At 39.5% G+C, this 22,848-nt stretch overlaps 1 protein-coding gene across 1 annotated transcript in view; it reads right to left on the reverse strand.

Moving 5' to 3' along the window:
* Positions 1 to 3,558, reverse strand: part of TRPC4 (transient receptor potential cation channel subfamily C member 4) — a 92,201-nt gene extending 88,643 nt beyond the window's left edge. Inside the window, exon 1 of the mRNA XM_052812559.1 lies at positions 3,165 to 3,558. Within this exon, the coding sequence (XP_052668519.1) occupies positions 3,165 to 3,542 (378 nt within the window). The 5' untranslated portion in view covers positions 3,543 to 3,558. The remainder of the gene's footprint in view (positions 1 to 3,164) is intronic.
* Positions 3,559 to 22,848: the final 19,290 nt, after the last annotated feature.

The raw sequence follows: 22,848 nt of genomic DNA on the forward strand, positions 1-22,848 counted from the left end.
GGTCTTTGAAGCGAAAAGCACATCAGGTATGAATATTAGGTAGAGCCCAATAGCTGAGTGGTCAGCACACTAGACAGTTTAGATTTAACTTTAACAAGATCTGACTTGGTTTTGGGGTTGTTGGGTTTTGTTTGGGTTTTTTCTGAGAAGGAAGTACTGAAGAGTAAGTTTCAGTAGCACCTCCTAATTTTGAAGATACTGGTTGGAAAACTTTTCAAAAAATGCAAAAATGTATTATTTTAACTAAATGCATTGATTCTTGGTCAGCATTAACATCTTTTTACACTTTTTCCCTTTTCTTTTTAAACAGTTAAATGTTAAAAGAATGAAATTTTGGAGAAGAATTAATTATTTCAAAAGATACATTTCAGCTGTCCTGAAGAATTGTAGCTTCTGTTGATACAAGAGGACATTTTCTTCTGGCGTTCTGACATTGTCAAGGAGCTCTTGAATTACGTAGGAAATCCTATGCTTAAAAATGCTTTTATTTTACAAATATAATTACACTATTTTATGAGGGCGAAGCTGAAAATAGCTATGCATCATACATAGTATATTATCCCGTGAATATAAAAAAAATAGTGAGAGCAAGTTCATTTACTTGTAAATCATGAGTTGTATCAGTTTTTTTCTGCATTTGAATGTTCATAACTTTCATCACTAATGAAATATTTGGGAATCTAAACTGATTCGTGAGCTTGGCAGTATCTAGCACGTGCATTCTTCTTATTCCTTATTATCTGTCTCCTCTGTGAATAACTTTTCATCAGGGGCAGAAAAAAAACAGCAGAAGGATGAAATCTTGACCTCACTGAATCAATGGCAAAACTCCCGCTAACTTCAAGGGGCCAGGATTTTACCACACATGACCAGCTTTATACAAAGACAGAAAACCAAATAGGCAAAGATACCATGTTATTAAAAGCACAGAGTCTGAAAATGAATCATCACCTAAACAATACAGCAAATGTTTACAAATAAAAGTAATCAAAAAAAGTCAAGTTGTAGGTTGAAATAGAGTTTCAAAAAGAACTCGATTCTCCAGGGAAAAAACATATCTTTCTGTCTAAACACTGAAAATATAAATTTTAGTATATAATTCTAAGCATCCAGATTTTATATCTTTAGCCTATTGTAATGATTTCTGAGCCAGCAGGTACTTTTGATTATATTAAATACGCACAGTTGTATCTGCTTCATTGCAGCATTACTGCAAAAATGTAATCCACATTTACATTCTCTTCAGCATGACCCATTCCTAAAAATGAACCAATGTGATTATCTACACATATGACACCCACAGAAGCTTAATGGTTGTTGAGGTCCCCAGCGCAAACAACAGCACGTGCATGTAAATTATCTATTTGTCTAAAGAACATTTTTTGCAAGCACTGGCTTGCAAGCAATATTTGCATTGGCAATGGGCAAGCCTAGCCTTGGACAGACACAAAAGTAGATGTCTCTGTTCAAATGATTCATGATTATTCTTCATGCTTTACAGTAATGGAAAGACCCTCAGCAAGTACAAACAGAGAAACCAAGGAAGACAAGGAGAAGCAGCACTCGTCATACCAGCAGTGGAGTCTGGCACTGAAACAACACGCTTAAGCTCCAGCCCACAGAGCTAACTTCTAGTTTGGAGCAAAGAAGTTTGTGGCTAATTTAACACTGTAGTATGCACCCAAAATGTAAGCCTATCTTTCATCTGCTATAGCATGAAGCTCACCTAAACCAAGTTTTACTATTTGTATTCACGCGTTTCCATTACAGTAGATGTGGCATATACCAAAAAGTAGTCCTGAAAGTCTGAAAAACAGCCTGAAATTTAGGCACCTAGTATAAGGTAAATTTGTATACTCTCTCTCTAGCTAGTCCAAAAAGTCGTTTATGCTGTCTTAAGACAAATAATTGAGAAAGACAGCATAAGTTTCTCTCCAGGTATCTCCTTTTTTTTTTTTTTTTTTCCATTGATGAGGGGAGCCCAGGCAGCCAGATCAGAGATGAGACACAGCTTTGGATGGCTACTGTCAAGTGAGATGAATTCCACTCTGCAAATGGCAACTTCCACTATAGAGGCTGGAGAATGGAGACACAGGTGGTTTAACTGGCTTGGCACAGGGCCATGCACTGATCCTTCCAGGTCCTGGTACATTGCATTGAGAAATTCCCATACATTGTATTCTCATCTGCACTATCAGTTGAGAAATAATGAAACAAGACAAACATAGTGAATCTAGTTTTCTTCCCTTTCTCTGGCATAAATCTGTCTGTTGTCATTATACAGGAGCTCTGCTTTTACTTGCTAGAAGAGAAGGCAGACACACACATTTGTACAAAGACCTACTATCTTTCTTTCTTTCCATAACCAAAAAAAGCATAGAATTAATGTTATTTTATCAGCAAAAGTTATACTCTTTACCTATTATCTGCAATTCTATCCATAGCAAGTACACTATACTGTAATTAAAGTATATTGTATGCATTAGCTGTGAAAGGGCTGTAATCATTTCAACATACTATTCATTGAAATACATTAATACAGTACCTATAATACATGAAAATTGAAATAGATTAAAATAGAATACAATATTATAACTATTTTTAAGGTTTTTCTTCCTGGAAGATTCCTAGGAATATCAGAATTTCTGGGCTATGTTATCCTGTCTCCACTAGTTTCTTAAAATGAGAAAGATATGCAAGAGGCTAGTTACCTCCTAGAGATGTCTCAAGGCAGTGCAAGGGGAAGCAGAGTAGGTATCATATTTATCATGAGACTGTATGTAATGATTTTTTCCTTTGAGAGAAGACAGGGAGAAAAGGAGAGGAGTTTGTACCTTTCTAGCTGTACTTGATAGGATGGACAACTACTGGAGACAGGGCTGAAGTTCTGATCAATTGGGTCATGTCTCCCAGTGTTCCCTGCATTAATGATCTTAATTAATTAATTATTAATGATCTTTAAAGGTCCCTTCTGACTCAAACCATTCTATGATTCTATGATGTCTAAACACAAATGAATACAATGCATACAGCAAAGTCATTGATTTTCTGATTTTAAATACTTGTGATAGTTGGTTTTGTTTTTCTTTTTGCACACTCCCCTTGCACAATTCTTCTCTTTTCATTAGAGCAGACTACAAACCTAGAGAAAATCCTGCACATACCTGTTTCTCCCCACTGGGCTTCTTGTGGTTTAACAGCAGCTCCACAGCACCAACTACCTCCTTTCGTATGGCATGCAACAGAGCGTCTCCCACATATACGTTAAAACTTAAGAGCAGCTCAATGAGCTCAAGGTTCTCATTTTCAATTGCAATAAGGAGTGCAGTTCTTCCCAGGGGATCAATGCAATTAATATTGATCTTGAAATAAATTTCTGCTTCCTCCAAAGCTTTCTTTACACTGGCATAATCTCCTTTCTCCACGGCGTTCAGATAGGCTTTCTCTGAATGAGACAGTTCAGATTCTGCCCGTACAATACGAAGAGGGATACGATCTCTGTAGGGAGCATTGACACTTCTTTTGTAGTAGAACTGGGCCATATTTTATGCCATTCTAATACTTGTCTCTGCAATGTGAAAAGAAAGATTAAATCAATAATATATTTTGGGGGTACAGTGCACCAAATTATCTGCAATATGTAAGTATTTAAAACTCATACTAAAAAGTGATGTTGAAACAAGTACAAACAATCTCTATCAATAGAGCTTGTCAGATCACCAGTATAACGTGGAAACCAAAACATATAACCAAGTTGTCGCAACTTACCAACTCAAAACATATCTGTCAGCATACCATTCACTTGTATGTATGCCTTAAACCTGTGACAAGCATGAGGTAATATGATACAATGTAGTTTGCACCAAACCTGACACTCCACTTTATCCTTAATTTCTTCATTAATTTCCACTGCCTCATGTTTCCCACAGTTTAAGAGTATTCTCATACACAGTTGCTGGTGCTGCTCAGTAGACTACAGGGCACTTACACCTTTTAAGTTGATTATGGTAGGGGTTATGTCATACAGAGATTGGTTCAGTTGCCCACAGAAGGTACCCACGCCTCTTTGAGATGCACTAGTTATCTCATCTGCACTCCAGCACGGCTTGGGTCCTTCACAAGGCCTGTGCACATTCAGTACCTCCGTGCAAATGTCTCTGGTATCCTAAACAACACAGGCATCACTCATTCCTCATGTGCGGACAACTAAACACAGCCCTTCTTATCTGTTTCTTCAGCTTGGGCAGAAAGAACTTGTTAGAGTTGGAATAGTTATTAGCATTTACATCTTTTAGTGCTGCTGAAATATCCTGACTTATCTTTGGCAGGCACAGTTCAGTGGTGAGCTTTCCTACTAAGATTTTGATTCAATCTCATATGCTATTAGAAAAACATTCATATAAAATGCTTTTTCAACCAGCACTTACTAGGGTATAAATTAGAATTCAGAGCCTAAAAGGAAAAACAAAATCCATATGAGAGAAATTCCCAAGGACTGGTAGATAATAATCATCGTTTTGACTCTGAACTATTCAGTTCTAAACTGGAATTAATACTGAAACACTGCAACTGTAAAACAACTCTAAAGTCTTACATATAATAAAGCATTTAATGCCTCTGCTTTTACTCTGTATACTTTGTGCAAGGACTTTACAAAAATAATTCCTTCTAACAGGATGATTTTCTCCTGGCTCTATCTTCTCCCAGGGGGTGGGGGGTGGGGGGGGGAGAAGAAAGAGGGAAGAGAAATATTTGATTTTAAAGAACAAGGTACACAAAAAATATTTCCTTCTGCACTTCAGTTAGAGGTTGAACAGCTTACTAGCCAAAGAACTGTAGTTTCTTGTCACTTTCTCAGCTGACAATGCAGGTTGCAGTAACCCACTGCCTTTTCCTCCATTTCCTTCAGGAATTGAAAAAAAAAATTTCTGTTGAGATCCTAGTTTGGAAAAGATAATACATATTTTTATTATTGTGAAGTTTTGATCAATCAAAAATTTCACTAAACACTGTGAGGAACACAGTAATTCATCTGCTCCAGTCTCCTTATGCAGTGCGATGAGAGCTAAGTACAAAGGCTGTTACTAAATTGTTTTCTTTGTTTCCCAGGGCAGATCAACAGGGCTTGAGGCAGGAGACAGCAAAGGAGACACGTTAGAAAGAATTCCCCTCCAGATCCATATACAGGAGCTGAGCAATTGCAATCCTTTGCAAGATGTTTCCCAGTTCTCCCTCCAAGATGGTATCAGTCTGCAGTCTGGGCTACTAGAGGTTGCACAGTCTGTGGATTATGTTCTGTTAATCTCACTCTAAGTAAAATAAAGTACATATCCATTGCACAGTTTTGTACCCCTGGAACAGAGATACCACATTCTTATTGTTAATGCACTGTGTTTTACCAGTTTGCTTTTCATTCTTGCTTTTCAAAATTGCAAGTTCAATTCAAGAAGAAAAAATTTTCATGTATGTTCAGCTCCAAATTAACAGACTTAAATGTAGATGTTCACAAGTAGATATCTACAAGAAAGGTGGGTTGCTATACTCCCATTACAGCCATGGAGATTTAGGGCTCACAAATTGTCATCTGGTGCTGGATGCTAAAGGGCATCCTGCCTGACTCCAGCTGCCACCTCAGAATGACTTAGTCGCACAAGAGGTCTATTTCATATATGTCAGGCAGATGTTGGGTTAACCCACAACAATGCACAAACATTATTCGGTTTATTAAGATGTACAAAGAGTTCCTCAAGATCACCAGAGAAAATTGAATGACTGTAACTGGGAGGTTATTGCTAAAAACTCCTCTCTCTTAAAAGCACAGAAACGAATAAACGGATCATTGCCTCCCCATTTATTGGGAGTTAAACCAGCAATTAACTTGTATCAATGAAATTGGGCATCATAGAGATGCTTATGGTAGAAGAGTACAGTGATTTACAGATGGGATCTATTATGATTTCATTAGGATGATTTGGGGGGGGTTCTTTCTTTGCTTTTATCATAAGTCTGAGGAAGGTCTATTATTGCTTCACTGTAAGCCCTAAGGAAAACGCTTGCTGGAACCTCTTGGGTTTACCTTTTCATCATTCTGGAATGGGGAAAATTAGATCTAAGCTCAGTTTGTCTCTTTCAGAAGAGACACATTAAACACACATTCTTCTAAATAGCTGTCCTCTGCTAGTCTTTCTCTCTCACCTGCACCACTTCCTGAAAATAATCAGCCATAAGTAAAGTTTTGTCATAACTAAAAATATATGTTTACATGCAATTAGAAAGTAGAGATTGATTGCTGATACAGTACACTCCTGGAAGGTGATATATACATCAAAGATAATGGTTCATGTGTGTTTACAAAAATAAACATTTATTTTTATTTTATCTACAGGTAAATAGTGTTGTGTGACAACAGGTGCTGTGCTGTCACATGCAAATGTATGCATTTGACAGATTTACAACATGAGAGCTGTAAGAGCTAGGAGTAGCCAGCAGCAGTAAGGAAGTATCCATTTGCTTTGAGTTCCTCTGCAGGAACAAGAGTCTAAAGAAACAAGTGGTCCAGTACACTACACCAGTGCAAGGGGAATAAAAGACAATAAACCATTTATGGTGCAAAACTTAGCAAAAGTGGAATTATAGTTTCCACAGAGTCCATACACCTAACACATAATAAAAATACTTCAGAGAAGAGATAAAGACAAAAAAACTTGCCCTGAAAATAAGAGTATAATCACATATCAGAAACTCATTATAACCACAAGCCAATAAACACCACGTGACAGATTGTACCTGAGCCATCCAAACATTCAGACTCATGGGGCTCAAATTCATACCTCGGAGGAATTCTTTTTGTCTCTTTATTGAACTTGGTGAGGGGAATTAGGGACTGGGAAAGAAGTTCGAGACAAAGAGAAGAACTGATCTTCAATATTATTCTGCTCTTGCCTGTCATCCCCATAATCCTGACGGTGTATTTAAGACGTGCCATAACTAACACAATTTATTTAACATTTGGAGGAACCCTCTCTGACTTGCAAAAGAACATATAATGAACTTGGTAAAGCAAAATAAATTCTTTTGATCAGTTTGGAGAAATATCACAATATCCTCTTTCTACATAATCTGTAGGTGGGTTTGTATTTTTGAAAGGCAAAACAAACTATTACAACTGGCTTTGCAAGATATTTGACGATTCCTCTGACGCAACTGACAGCACTGAAAATTACTATTGCTTTAAGAAGTAATAGTACATTGATCAGTATTCTGATCTACTAATCCATGCTTTCTATTAATCCACACAAGGGACTTAGTTACAGCACTTGCAATAAAAGAGCTAAAAATATTATCAAGCTGTGCAAGGATGAAACTTACGCTTTAAGACATTTTGTATGAAGAGATAATATAAGATACTATGTCTCTGGAATACCTGAATAACTAGACCCCAAGATGCACAGAATATTTTGAAATAGTAGTGACTAACTGTAAACCCAGCTGTGAAATGTTTTAGGATTTAGATTTATGCTAGAAAAAAAAGCCTCACTGCATGCAAAAGCAAGAGGTATTAATTTCAAAATAACCTTCACTAGATAATTATGTCACAGCTGAAAATTATCTGTTTTGAAAGTGCATGTTTCTCCAAATACAGTTAAAAACTAACAAAAGACTTAGCATAACTTTCCCACAACTAGAAAAAACAAGCCAGCATCAAACAGGGTCAAACAGTTTGGTGATGAAGGGATTGAGAGCAGCCCTGTGGAGAAGGACCTGGGGATGCTGGTGGATGAAAAGCTGGACATGACCTGGCAACGTGCAGCTGCAGCCCAGAAACCCAACCGTATGCTGGGCTGCATCACCAGCAGCGCGGCCAGCAGGTCGAGGGAGGGGATTCTGCCCCTCTGCTCCGCTCTGGTGAGACCCCCCCTGCAGTTCTGCGTCCAGCTCTGGGGTCCTCAGCACAGGAGAGACAGGGACCTGTTGGAGCGGGTCCAGGGGAGGGACACGAAAATGGTCCGAGGGATGGAACACCTCTGCTGTGAGGACAGGCTGAGAGAGTTGGGGTTGTTCAGCCTGGAGAAGAGAAGGCTCCAGGGAGACCTTATGGCAGCCTTCCAATACTTAAAGGGGGCTTATGATAAAGACAAAGAGAGACTTTTTACCAAGGCCTGTAGTGACAGAACAAGGGGCAATGGTTTTAAACTGGAAGTAGGCAGGTTTAGATTGGATGCAAGGAAGACATTTTTTACAATGAGGGTGGTGAGGCACTGGCACAGGTTGCCCAGAGAGGTCGTGGCTGCCCCATCCCTGGCAGTGTTCAAGGCCAGGTTGGATGGGGCTTGGAGCAACCTGGTATAGTGGAAGGTGTCCCTACCCATGGCAGGTGTTTGGACTAGGTAATCTTTTAATCTCCTTTCCGACCCAAACCATTCCATGATTCTATGTTGTCTTTATGATTTTCTTTATCAGTATTTGCAAATATGCTATTCATCACCAAGCTAGCTGTAGAAATGATAGAACAAATATTAACAAAAATATTGAATAATGTTATATAATTATAAAAGATATTCAATTACTTTCATGCCATTAGTCTGACCCACTATATACTATATACTTTAAGCTACGCTTCAAGAACTTAAGGGAGGTTTTAGAAAATACAATATTAAATCTACAAAACATTGCAGCTTGACATTGGTAAAATTTTTAGCTATGAGCTAATTATAACACATGAAATATATGGATCTATTGACCCCTACAGTCAAGCAATTTGCAATGACAGGAAACTAGCCAGAATGCTTTAGTGCTTCTCCAGTAGCATGAGATGTGTCCAAATGGGGCACAGAGCCAACCTCCTATGGAAGATTCATCCCACTTAATTTTAGGAGCACAGCTGATTTATTTAAATATTGACATTTATTATCATGTTTTCACATTGCCTAGGGTACCTCACCCCACCTTCCACTGTTTCTACCAAAGGGCACAGGTTTCCTTGACGGGTCCCATGTCACACCTGCCAGCCCTGGGCCAATGCAAGCCCTCGGCCAATGTCCTGGGCATCTCAAATGGCCCAAACACCCAAATTCTGCTTTAGCAACTGACTGCTGCCCTCAGTGTTTACAGTTGAGAGTAAGGCACTTCCTGAGCATAATTTGTCTGCCTTTAAACAGCTACATTAGGGTGAGAAAAGTCATACCCTTCTATTAACATGGTTAAAAAAGAATTTGGTTTTAATTTCCCTTTCAAGGGCCTCCTCAGCTTGATTTATGGCTACTCTCACATTATTGGACATTGTGACCTCTAAAACCTAGCTTACTGTATTGATCAGTCCTTTCTCCCTTGTCTGTAGGCTCCCAGTTACTCCTGACTTCCTTTCTAAACTGACGACTCAGTCAATTAGGTTTACAATCCTTTTCCATACATTTTTTAAACATCTTTTTGGAAGCAAGTCGCAATTATATTTTGGCCTAAAAAAAGTCTAAGACACATTTGCATTAACCTTTGTTCCAAATTAAATTTGGGGTGGATTTTAGATGAAAGTAAGCAAACCAGTGTCAGAGAGCACACTGAGGTTCAGAAAGCTTATATTTTTATATACACTGGTAATTATAAATAGTGAATAGGCTCAGCAATAGAGCCAGTTTTTCAGCAGTTCTTTCATTTACCAGAAAATTTCCACAGACCTGAAAAAGCCAGTAGCTTAGAGCTACGAACAGTTGCTTGAAAAGAGGGGGAATCTTAGTTAAATCTTTTCTCAGGAGGGTCTGGTAATTACCAAGTTATTGGATTTCCCAGCATCAATTCCTCTCTCAGAAATCCAGCATTAAGAGAAAAAAAAAAAACCAGAACAAAAAAACAACCAAAACCCACCTATGATACTTGAAGACAAGATACTGACTAAGAGAGTCAGCTATCATTGGCCTACAGCAGATGTACCGACTGAAGCGCACGCACACACCCCCACTATATATATGTGTGTATATATATATTGCTTCCTGCTCTCTGCAGATGTCAGGGAAATATCATCAGCACCTGAGCAGAAGAAATATATAAAAGAAGAAAACCGTAATACTTTGACAGAAAATTGATTCTTATGAGAAAAGATTTCTTTCTTAACAGGCAGTTTCATTTACATCTGCTACAGACCACTATTTCAAATGATATGGGACTGTATTTTTCATACACCGTTTTTCAGGGAGGCATGGAAACATTTTGCCTTTTTTGCAAACCTTTAACATTTCCACTCTATTTATCATTATTTGATAATTCAATATTTTTTAAGAAAAGCTGATATTAATTTTACTGGTGCTAAAATAAATAATTGGAAATTGTCTTCTACTGCTATATCATATGTGTATATACATGCCTATTGTAACCACAGGTACACAGAAGTTTCCCCATCAAAGTTAAAGCTGAAAAAAAATGCAACGAGAAGTCCTTGGCTTTTATTCAACCTCTGCTTTTGCCTTATTTGCTTCCCCTACATATATGATCATATCCTCACTATTTTTCCAGGGGACCCGACTTGCATGTCCCTTGCATGCTGTCCCCCACCCCAAAACACTATTGTAGCTGTGTGCAACGGAGAGAGAGGAATATCAGTGACCCACCAGCAGGCACCAAGGGCCTCTGTGACAAGCCACTTCTATTGCCAGCCACAGTAACTGTGCTTGCGTATTGTAACCCTTCCAGAGACAGGCAAAGACACCCGATGACAACACATCTCCTTCAGCAGATGGGCAGCTGGATGGACACAGATGTGCTCCATAGTATCCACATGTGCCACTTCTGAAATCCTCATTGATGCTACCCTTCTAAAAATACTTCACTTCCACCACTGATCACTCAGTCAGACTTACTATAGCATTATTATACTATATAGCTTCTTCTATGATGTCATCAAAAGTACACTTCTGATTTTGCTCATGAGTTTGCTCTTCAGACTAGTTGGGTGGAAAAAAAAAAAAGCAAAACTTCATAAGAAGTTACTATGGAAGCACCCTGCTCAGGAAACCAAAACATTTATGACAAGTGAACATGCTGATTTCTCTGTGATCTTCTGAAACTATTTTATATGCACTTTTCATGGCAAAGTTTCTGACATTTGTTATATTCATGAAAAGTATGAAATTTTCTTTCTAAAATAGATCTGTGACATACCAGCTTTAATCTGACACAGAATCGTATTTGATACACAGTAAAAATGATGTTCAAAAGGAATTTTTGAAAGCAAGACTCTAGCTCTGATAAATCCCAGTCCAAATGAAGCATGAAGTTCCTTCACTTTCAGCCACCAGGACAGACTGTTTCATTTGAACAAGAACAAAAGAAATGCAGATAAACCTTTGATTTTTGAACCCAGCGTCAGTCCAGATACTGGTGTATAACCAAATGTCTAGACAAGTAACTTGAACGTGCCTCTAGCACTGAGGTCAACTGAATAGGCTGTGCCCATACCATTAAACTCTCTTGGTCCCAAAATAGGGCAGCTGAATGAGAACTGTTACTGGGAATAATTTGGGGTCCACGCTAACTCCTCAACTGTGCCTGGAAATTGCACAGTTAAGATGTTAATTGCCTTGAGCCAACACAATTCCAGGAACTGTTCTAACACCTTCAGCTGCAGGTGATGGTGTTCCACTGCCCACACGTGCCTTCTAGCACTATTTATTTTACAATTGTTATAGCTGGCAATACAGTATACGGGGTCCTCACCTGAGAGTCATTTTTCATTGTTACAACTATGATCAGCTTCAGACTTGAAAGCTAACAACAGCAAAAGTAGCAATTTGGACTTTAACACCGAGTCATGCATGCAGGACATAAACTAAAAAGCACAATATGGTGTACGTTCCCTATGAGGCTGTTGATTAACTTTGAATAGAGCTAAACCTCGTTTGTGCTCTGGTTTAAAGTACCCTATAATCCAAGTTGCAGTATAGCAAAGAACATGACATAGTATACAGCTGTCAGTGCATGACGGGAGGCAGGCTGTCATGTTGTCTGCTTATGTGTGTTCTGGCTTCACAATCAACAAGGCAGGTCATCAGCTAGAAAGAACAACTTTCAGGGGCCAAGACACAATGGATATATGACAGATTAAATTCTACCACCGTCTTACATTAGCAGCTTAAGAGATCAAGTCCCAGGAGAGTACAAATGCTGACATTCAGTGAATGCGATAAACCTTTACTGCGGTGACACCGATTACTTGCCTAGATGTTTTTTTGTCAGTTTTAAGACAGGATGCAATTTCATAGCAATTTGGGGGGTTTAAAGCATTGTGCTTCATATATAGCGTAAGGATGTTCTGTAAATTCACTTAGGCTACACCGAATGGGAGGAAACTTTCATCTTCTAGGGCTGACATCACATCAGATCTTAGTTAAGAATGACAGGTTCTTCTTGTAACAGTGACCTTTAAGGTCAGGACTGGTATCAGCCTGAGGTTTGAGAAATATCAAAAGATCAGGTTTGGGAGATTATGGAAAAAACATCATTGAGAGATATTAGAAATTATTAACAGATCATATGGGGTAGGATTATTTGGGCCCAGGTACGCAGTATTGAAAATCTGCATAATTGTTAAAATCGGAGGTATTCAAGAACTTGCTTCTTCAAATACAGCTAAAACTGAGCCTAATTTCACTTACCTTATGCGCGAAAAACCATGAAAAAAAATGAGCACCACAAGCTCACAGAAGTATCATTAAATGATTATAGCTCTCTAGTACATAGTAAATTAGTTCATCGTCCCAGTTTTATTTAAACTAGAAAGAGATACTCTCTGAAAAAAACAACATGCATGTTTACCTCTTGCTGATGGGTAGCAGTATGCAAATATCCTTGGGAAAGTCCGGGAATGACCCTGAAGCCTGAACTATTTGTTCTTGCTCAGATGGGAATACTGAAGTGTTTAAGCCTGCTACCAAAGCAAAGGAGAGAAAGACTGATTTCCACTGACCGACGTGAACTTGTTCTTTGAAATGATGGAGCATGAATGATGTCAGCCCAGCCTATACGCAGTAGGCAGCCAGTTTGGGGTGGGAAGGACAGAGAAGGCAATAACATAGATAATGATCTTAATGAGCGACTGCACCATCCAGTTGAGCTGACTTCCCTTGGCTGTCTCCTCGGCTGGTGTTATTCTCCTGGGTAAACTCAAGGAGCTCTCCAAAATAATTTTCAAGAGAAAGTACATCAGTGTCATCTGGCTACAGAGACGCCCTTCTTCCAGCATTGCCAACAGTAGTGCTGACCTTATGCTCTGTGGGTGCGATCCTGCAGTATTCATACAGCACAGCAACATTTCTCAGGGGACGCGGGGAGCAGGCTGTCCCCTGCTCGCGCACAGGGAGGGCGGTCTTTCTCCAAATGAGGAAAGCATGGGAGAAGAAACAAGTACACAGCTTCTGCTGAGAAATGAAACTATGGTTGGGCAGAAAGGGTCTGACTGTACAAGTTCACTTGAGGAGGAAAGGGGAGGGGAGGCAAAGTAGCCTGGGAAATACAGGAGAGGAGCATTACTTGTGGGAGTGACGCTACAAGTGGCAGCGACTTTTCTACGCTTCAGGATCTGTTTACGTGCAGATCCACGTCTTCCCATGCTTCACGTGATGAAGCTCCAGGCAGCATGCAGTCTGGCCAGAAAAGGGAGGTTTTGGGCAGACTGCCCAAATACCTTCCATAAAGATCTTCTAATAAAAACGCTCCAATGTGGGTCCATTTTCAGATGTACAAGCTAAGCCACCCCGAGGATAAGTTAAAACACTTCCTAGCGTTTAGGGCCAATAGAAAGCCAGCTGTGAAGAGATCTGTGTACAAACATATACGCTTACGTAAACATTTTAGTACTGGCTGCTGCCCTCAGAGTACTACGTATTTCGTGGGGAGCCTCAAAAGAGGCTGAACTAAAATAAAACAAAAGCTGTCAAGAAATAAAAAGTAATTAGGGGGAACTGTTCAGTCTTTGGAATTTATTGGCCTGTTTCCACCCAGATACTCAATGGTTCTGCCCTCACACTGCTTATTCAGAGACAGGTGATTCAGTGCATTTTAATATATTCTACTGTAAGACTTCATAACAAAATAAAATCAGGAAAACTTATTACCTAAGCTCGGCTACCAATAATAACACACTAACTCAAGTAAAAAGAATAATAACAATCAATCAAATAAAAATCAAATTGATATCAAAGCAAACCAGTTAGACTCCATAGTAGACAATCTAATCTAATTCCACAATCTAATCAGTTAGATAACACAAAATGTAGTTATACAAGTCTAGAAAAGATGGTTACCCATTGGCTAGAAACCCCAACAAAAGAATTTGATTGAAATCAATCAAATATATAATTTGGTTAGTTAACTAGCTTAACACCAAAACCTAATTACTATCTGGACCAAAGCCTGAAAAAAATAATGATAATTTTTTTCTCAAGAAATTCTGTTCTTATGTGATGACTAACCCCTTCCTGCCCTTGTAGCAATAAAGACTTCAAAGAATAGAATAGAAAACCAGTGGTCTGACAACTCCTATTTATCAGAAGTCATAAAATGACAGCTTTGTGTCACTCAGGGCCTTTAAATGTATAGCAAAGAACATGCCCTAATGAGTAGCTTGATGAGTTTATTATATAAGGCTGCTTATATCCAGGGGAACATTTCTTTCCAGAAATGTGCCTGCATGGCCAAATTGTCATTTATGCATATGCCCAAATCACAATTCAGGATAAAAAGTCTCCTGCTAAACGGGAACAGGAGTGAAAAATATAAATAGTAACAATAAGAGAATTCTCATTGCCAGAAATGGTGAAACCAGAAAGCTATCATGTGGATTCCCTGGCTTACAAAGGCATGTCTATTGTAGTGCTCTATAGATTCCTGACCTAGCAGTAACTATGTGAGCTTGGTAATAGCTCAAATGCTTTGAGCACCCTTCAGGAAGTTTATATTTTCTTCCTTGGGTGGGAAAAGGTCAGAAGAATGTACATCACCATATTACAACACAAAAACTTTAAAACCAGATCACCTGAAAACCTTAACAACAAAGCTAGCTCCTCAACACTCACTTATGAGCTGCTTTCTGAAGTATTATGTAAAGTCTTTTCTCCTAAATAATGACTCCTCTCTCAAACATACAATTATTCCAGCTGGTTATTCACAGGAAAAATATATTTGACAGAGACAGAAATAGGAAATAATTAATATAGAAAATGTGCACTGTGGAAAATGCATCTTGTCATGATTTCCAGTTGGCAGAGGATTAATTCTGCACTCTTTTAGGCCAGGTTTTCATTCATCTAGTGTAAAAAGTAATCATTCAGATTTATCTCTGGAACTTGGGAGTAAGAAACTTCATTTTGAAGCATCTGCGTTATGTTTCCTGCAGCTAGAGCCAGAGGGGACAAGTTCATCTAAACGCAAACTAGCCTAACTCAGAGCTGCAACCAATTCTCAATTTGGGAATACTTGCTGGGCAAGACAATAAAATACGTGCTGAAGACAACAGGAAGTGCTATTAAAATTTCAGCAAAATGAAACTTAGATACTAGGAGCTCTTTGAAACATTATTTTAGCTATCAAGAAGATGAGGTGTTACGAGAGATTCACAGACCTAAGGATTACTGCAAATACCTGATCTGAACACTGTCATAAGGCAGGTCAAAAGAAAATCAGCATTGCTTCCTAGTCCTGAGAACCCAGAACTGGAAGAGGCTTCCTGGGTCACCAAACCCAGCCTCTTTATCACGGGAAGCGCTCTCAGACCATCTTTCCTCAAACAGATCAGACTGCCTGTTAGAAGTAGTGGGCATCCCCCTGCTTGACCCACCTTCCCCTCTGCTGCTTCGGAGTGGTGGTGGACAGAGCCTCGTTTCTCTGACAAGATAATTTCCTCAATCCTAAATTAGGTTCAGCTGTTGAGGGCTGCTGACAGGATTATCCCTCCTCCAGAACAGTTAGAGAAAAAGCTGTCATTCCTTTAGACTTCATTTTGCCAGGCTGCACAGACCTGGATCCTTGACAGCTCCAGCCCATTAACACACATTGATGCCACCTGAAATGCCCCAGATGCTGCCCTGAAAGGGTATGGGTCCCCTCCAGCTCTTGTGTCACACCCCAACCCCTCACACCCTCAGGCATTCAACTGGTAAAACGTGCCTACAAGGGGGCAACCGAATTCAATCTTCAGTATCCTTCCGCATTTGCACTATTTCTTTCCCATATCACTTCTTCTGAGTGACCTGAAGTGTATAGGTTACTCCAAGACACACTTCCCTGCCTTCTCGTACAATTTCAATGCTTCTCTACCTCATGCCTAGATATTTTGCTTGATTAAGTTCTAGACATACAATCTACTTGTTCAAGGCTGTACCATAATCATCACCTTCAGTCTGCAGGTAACTCATGTTCTTTTCCTCCTCAGCTGTTTTCAGTCAATAAGCTTCCAGTGTAAGGAAAAAAAACGCCTTTTTTTATTGCTCTATAAATGCTTAACCTTGTAATTTGCACTGCTAGATAGATTAGACTAACCTTTCGTACTTTGCTTTCTGCGGTAATGAAATAACTGGTCTCAAGGGCAAAGCAAAAGAAACCTCATGATGCATGTACTTAATTCTCCAGTGATGCATATATATAAGAATTTTTTTCCTCCAGCCTTGCAGCAATCAGCTTCCTTCCCAGTTCTTGAGTTTTAGTCTGTTTTCTCTTAAGTGCATCGCACAGGTCTCTGCCTCCATTAGTACTCAGTAAGTCTTTGGCTCTGTGATGTCTTGTAGTTATGAATGCCAAATGTTCCCTGTGAACTACATGAACTTTATTCTTGAAAACTTTGTTCTAAATACACCTGCCACCATTTTATTTTATTGGGTAGGATAGGTGGAACATAAATATGAGCCATTAATTTGTCTCACTGGCAAATCTGATAAATAAAATGAAATAAAAGAAAGAAAGAACAAGACAGAGGCCATCATCAAGTGGCTAAAAAGAGAGGTTTATAGTGTTTACTGTTTTCTTCAAGTAAATAAAATGACATCCATCTCATACTAGTGAATGTAAGAGGTGAATACTGTAGGTATTAACCACATTCAGTGGTGCTGTACGGAGATTCAACAAACCTAAATTTAGACAGCTTGCTAAGGTTTCTAAGTTGGAATGTATTTATCTTGGACTCCCTCTAGAGTTAGTGGAGAAAGAGAAGGAAAGTCCTGCTGCAAGCAATTCAGTCAAATCTCCATTTCTTTCTTTTGACTGGCATAAGTGGGCACGAATCTAGGCCTGAACACCTGCATTTGAAGAAGTTTCTGAACCAAACATGCTCAGAAAGTTCATTTTGAAAAGAAAATATTGCAAATAAATCGCATTTGGTCAAAACCAAAGGAAGACAAATGTACAAAGGAAGACATGCCCCTACCTTGACTGGAGTATGTCCTGATGTGTGGGATATGCAGGTTCCTGTCACTATTGTAAATCAGATACAGCAATAACCTAACTGCAGGCTATGGGCCAATCTTGTTTTGGAAAGATTTCCCTTTGCAGGAAACCTATTTCTTACTCTAATTCCCTTCTAAGTATGAATACATATAGCAGCAGGTGATGGACTGCACCGTGAGTTGTGGCACATGTCCCCTTTCAGATACTGTGCTAAACCAACATACCAAACCATCGGTGACCACTAGAAATCTCATTAAATGTCCTGAAAGATTAAAGAAGCTCAACCATGTTCAAGGGGTATATATGTACAATCCACTATACCTGGTAAGGGAAGTAACACCTACTTTTCCTTGAAATTAGTCTTCTATGAGGTGAAATTGACCCTAAGCTACATAAAGAAGATTACCTTCAAATACATATGTGCAAGCTATTACAATTAATCATCATTGTGCAGTTGTATCCTACATTCTCTGTAGTCATCTGCATGCTAATGTTGCACAGTTACATACTGAGTGTATGAATTTCTTTCAACCTCAGTCGCTAGTGATGGAGTTTCCATTTGCAAATATTTTCTTCTTCTAAAGATGAGACTTTAATATATGAAGTTGAGCACAATCCACATAAACCAAAGGTAAAACCAGATATTAGTAACACTGCTATGTACTTCTACTAAGTAATCTTCATGCTCTGTCTTGAAAGTAATTAGTTTCTTGACCCTATGCATCTACTAGAATATCATTGCAAAATACACTTTTTTCAAATCCTAATTTTCAGTCTAAAATTACTCATAGAAAATTCATATGCATTTTTTCTCATTCTAGCACCTGCTTATAGAATAACTTTTTGAATTCCCCAACATATACCTTCATGGTGCATTTGTAGAAAACAGTATCTTGGGCTCTTTGACTGGGTTTCTGAGTCACTCTGGGATTCATCTTAAATGAAGGATTAAAGTTATCTTCAGCAGAAACAGATAGACTACCTGCATTGTCACTTTCCCTTTAAGAAGGAATTCAGCTTGCTCTCTGACTTCAGGGAACGGGAAGAAACTGAAATAATGCTATTTTGATACTGAACTTCTGAAATAAACTTATTCCTGTGAGTATTACTAATATGAATGAGAACAGTTTGGTTTAGCTATTTAAAAAAAAAAAAAAAAAAAGAGTTTGTAAAGACAATGTATGTTTAGATACTATCTAATAGTTGCAGCATTTTATATTTCATCTTCTCACTTATTAGATTGCCATGTTAATATGAGATCAGGTCAATGTTTTCAATAATCAGCACATTGTTCCAAAGCATCATGGTTCTAAACCATTTAAGCACCTTTTAACATGATTTTTAAAAAATAACATCAGGTTCCATCCAAGACAGCGCAGGCTATCAGAAAACTCTATTTTATAAAATGAGAACATATCTCAAAGTGTTTATACATAGATTTTGGAACATAGGAGATCAACACCAAATAAATTGATTTCAGGTTCCAAGTAAGTGCAAGACAGAAGACAAAGACCCAGGACAAGATGAATTTCAGTTGCCAGGAAAACTTGCTAGGGTAAAAGAGAGAAGCAAAGCGAGAAAGAAAATTGTCTACGAAGTAGGTAGGAGTGGACATATCAGGACCTGACGAAAGTGAAACAAGTATCCAGGATAGATATATAGGGAGAACAGCAGGGCACAAATGAAACTGCAGAGAAAATGCTGAAAAACTAATGATGACTCTGCTAGAAATTCCATGTGTAGGAGGTGCATTAACTAAATAAGGACAGATTATTCTGGCCTGACAGTAACATCTTCCCTGAAAGCACAGCTAGCACATTACACTATAGCAACATGCCCTCCAGCCAATTGCTTCCCTACAACCGAACTGGTGTCCCTGCAGGGATCTCCATGGGTCCCTGCTGGGCTGGGCTGCCCCACATGACACACATCACCACCAGGCCAGCCACAGCCAGCTGTGCTGAACACTGCGCGCTGCTGCAGTGGGGAAGTGCCCTGATGTTCTGGCCAACACCAGTGGTTTCTATTCAAAGAAATCTAAAATTATGTAATGACATTCTTTCCATCAAGAGCCACAGTTCCAGACATGCAATAGCCCTTAACAAATGATCAGGAACTGTTAACATAACATCATCCACCATAAAAATAGTTGATACTGTTTTACCAGAGCTCTGAGGAGAAAAGCGGACAAAAAAATTAGCATAATCCCATTTAAAATTAAGGCTTGTGAATGGAAAGAAGATACCCTTTGGGAAAGACTAAGAATTAAAATATTCAAAATTATTTTTTTACAGCAGCAAAAATTTAAGGCTATCAGGTGCTTGGGATAGCACGTTACTGAAGCACGCATCTCTCAGTCCTCTACACTCATTACTTGGAACAAGGGGGAAAATGCAACTGCCATTGGTACGTGCTCTGCCTGAGTGCTTACTCAACTCTGGTTGAGTAAGGAAATGCTGGAAGAAGTTTTAATGTTGTTTGCAGTAACCATTCTCATGGTAAAAATGAGCAACTTTGTTTTTCAGAGTTTGAACTGTTTCTAGACTAATCACACTCGGTTGCTTAGACAGTGAGACAAGTGGGACTAATTCAAGGGTAGTATAATTTTGGACATTGCCTTTGCAGAGTAGTGCCACTGCTCATTGCACAGTCGCATGTCAGGAAGAACTTAATCAAGCTAATTGTCTGAAAACATAAGGTCAACCTCAAGGTAGAAAAACCAGCTGGTAGTAAACCCCTCTTCTCAGAAACAATTATTCCGTTTGACTGAACAAGGGTATCTTGATCCTGCATGTTGTGGAGATGAGTAAGAGTAAAAAATGTTCACCATTTTTAGCAGTGGCTTAGCAACTGACAGGACCAGGCCAGAAAAGAAATTGTAACAAAACAACAACAGGGCAGTGGATCAAACAACAGAATGTGTCCATCTGAATACGGTAAATTACACAGAACTGAGAATCACACCTAGTGGTAGGGGACCCGAAAAGTATACTTGTATTTATTTCTGAAAAGCAAACAACTGTTTGGATGAGAGCTGTGTCAAAGTGCTGCATATATTTGACAATCGTTTACTGGCAAGTTCTTGGCATTTTGCTTCAGGCAATCTCATGTCCTTAGACTACCTCTTTTTGGAGGATAAAACTGTGGGTGGGATTCAGTTTAGGGTTAAGACACCTACGCTAAATGTCTAAATGTAGATATCGACATTTGAGGTAAGTCCCTAAACTCCCTCTGTTTTCAGTGGATAGCTAGGATGGGATTAGATTTTCTAAGCAGAGATTCTAATGACCTTTAAGATATCCTACGTGCCTGAGACATCCCTGCAGACTGGCCAAAAAGAGTATACCTTTCTTTGTCCACAGGCAGAAGGCAAGCAGGATACCATCTCAGATAACTTGATCACAGCTTTAGTCAGTAGAATTAGCAGCACTTGCAAAGTGATTCAACTCGCCTTGGGTACCTACACGCCGGTCAGCTGCAACACTTTCTAGGCTATGCTCTCACCTAGCATAATTATGGACACCTGCATGTACACCCTGTGTGGGTCTGGAGCCAAATCCCACATGCTGAGCGGAATTCAGTTGCCTGAATATTGGTGCGTAGGGGCATCAGATGATACATTAGGGTATCAGAGATGTCCAAAGGGAACTAACAGTTACAACACAAACCCTGTGGAAGACCCATGCCCTTCTGGAGTGACAAGCGAGGCATGTTCTGCTCAGCACACATCCAGAGTGTGGCTCTGCCCAAAAACCAGTGATGCTGGTAAGCCATCCTGTGTCTCAGATCACCAGTGCAAGCTCTAGCTCACAGACTCCCTGTGGCTGCCCACAGTCACCTCTAATTAATGGCAGCTGGACACAAAACATCATTAGGGAAAGAAGAGTCATTTCACCTGAACTGGGTCAGGTGAAAGCAATGACAGACAGGAAACTGGCTGCCTCTACAGCAGGTATCCTCTGCCAGGTTACTCATTAGTAAAAGCCAGGAAGCACACTGAGTTTAGATGTCTGCTGGGGAAGGAGGAATGCACGCAATGTGCAGCAAGGCAGCTGCAACGCCAGGGGCATTACTGTCAAACTGCTCCCTGGCTGTGCAGCCTATAAAAAGCCAAACACTGGGTCAGAGGGATGGAAAGGAGCATGTCTCTTCTCCCCATGGTGTCAGAAGGTCAGCAAAGACTGAAACTTCAAAGATGCTGGCAACATACTGGCGTGGAAAGGAGATGCCTCTACAGTTGCACCTCTTTGCATGATCTAGGGTTTGCCATGCGCTTGTTGCTACTAATAGTGAGGTCAAGAATGCCTCCCATTAAATCCACATCCGATGAGAAAATGAAGATATAATACGTTAGCAGTCATCACTTGGCACATGTGAGGCTGTTGCAGGCACTGCTCCACTTTTGGGGCAATTAAAGTTTTGCCTTGACACAAAGTGCTAGCAGGCAACCAGGTGTCATCATCCCACAGTTCGGTACCCTGTTACTCCACATTTGAGCAGACGTCAGAGCCCTTCTGGGCTGCCATCTGGTTATTTCTGATCTATGATATTTGGCTCACTATTTGCCCCACTAGAGACATATACTGCTAGGATTAAATCAGAGGTGCCAAGATTTCCCAATAATTTTCATAGATACATGATTATCATACCACATTAGAAAGGCAAAAAAGCATAGAATATAAATGATGAATACATATGCAAGTATTTCAACACTAGGAGAGAAAGTTTCACAGTCCAACACACTTCAGTATTCAAAATGCTTTCCAGATATTTAGCTGATACTTTACTTTGCTAACTTTCACCCCATTACTTCTAATTATACTCACACTGACCTACTTAAGTAAATTTTACTAACAGCCTGCTTATTGACAACCATTCATCCAAGTTGTTTTCATCTGACATCTATTAACTGGAAGGGTTTGGGGTATACTGGCTATATGTCTGCCTTTTGCTAGGGGACAATGGGTACAGCTTTCTACTGCATTCACAACTTGTTGCTGTCACATTTTCAGGAGTGACAGCATAAGATGACTTCAGGATCATGTGCCACCTCTGAAGCAAGAGTCTTTATCCTTACCCTTACCTTCACACTTCTTCAATCAACTTTTCATTTCATCCACATTTCTCCTCCCCAAAAAAACCAAAACCAGACTAAACCAAAAATAGCAAGCGTAAAGGACAACAGGCCAGCCTTCTTGAGAAAACTGTTAGCAGCATATCTGCCAAACTTCAGTTTGTGTCAGGTGAGAAGCTATAAGTGAAGAATCAAGCTGGCTGGTGACCAGCTCTGCTTCTACTCTACAAGTCCAATCTGATTTGATGAGAGCAGCTGAGTGACTGCTAAAATAGCTAAACACTGCAATGTTGCTTTTAACTGTGCAAAGCAAGCCTGATCAAGAGCAACCACCAAAGAGAAAGCAGGAGCAG

The sequence above is a fragment of the Harpia harpyja genome, chromosome 17 (assembly GCF_026419915.1).
Source record: "Harpia harpyja isolate bHarHar1 chromosome 17, bHarHar1 primary haplotype, whole genome shotgun sequence".
In the NCBI taxonomy this organism is placed as follows: domain Eukaryota; kingdom Metazoa; phylum Chordata; class Aves; order Accipitriformes; family Accipitridae; genus Harpia; species Harpia harpyja.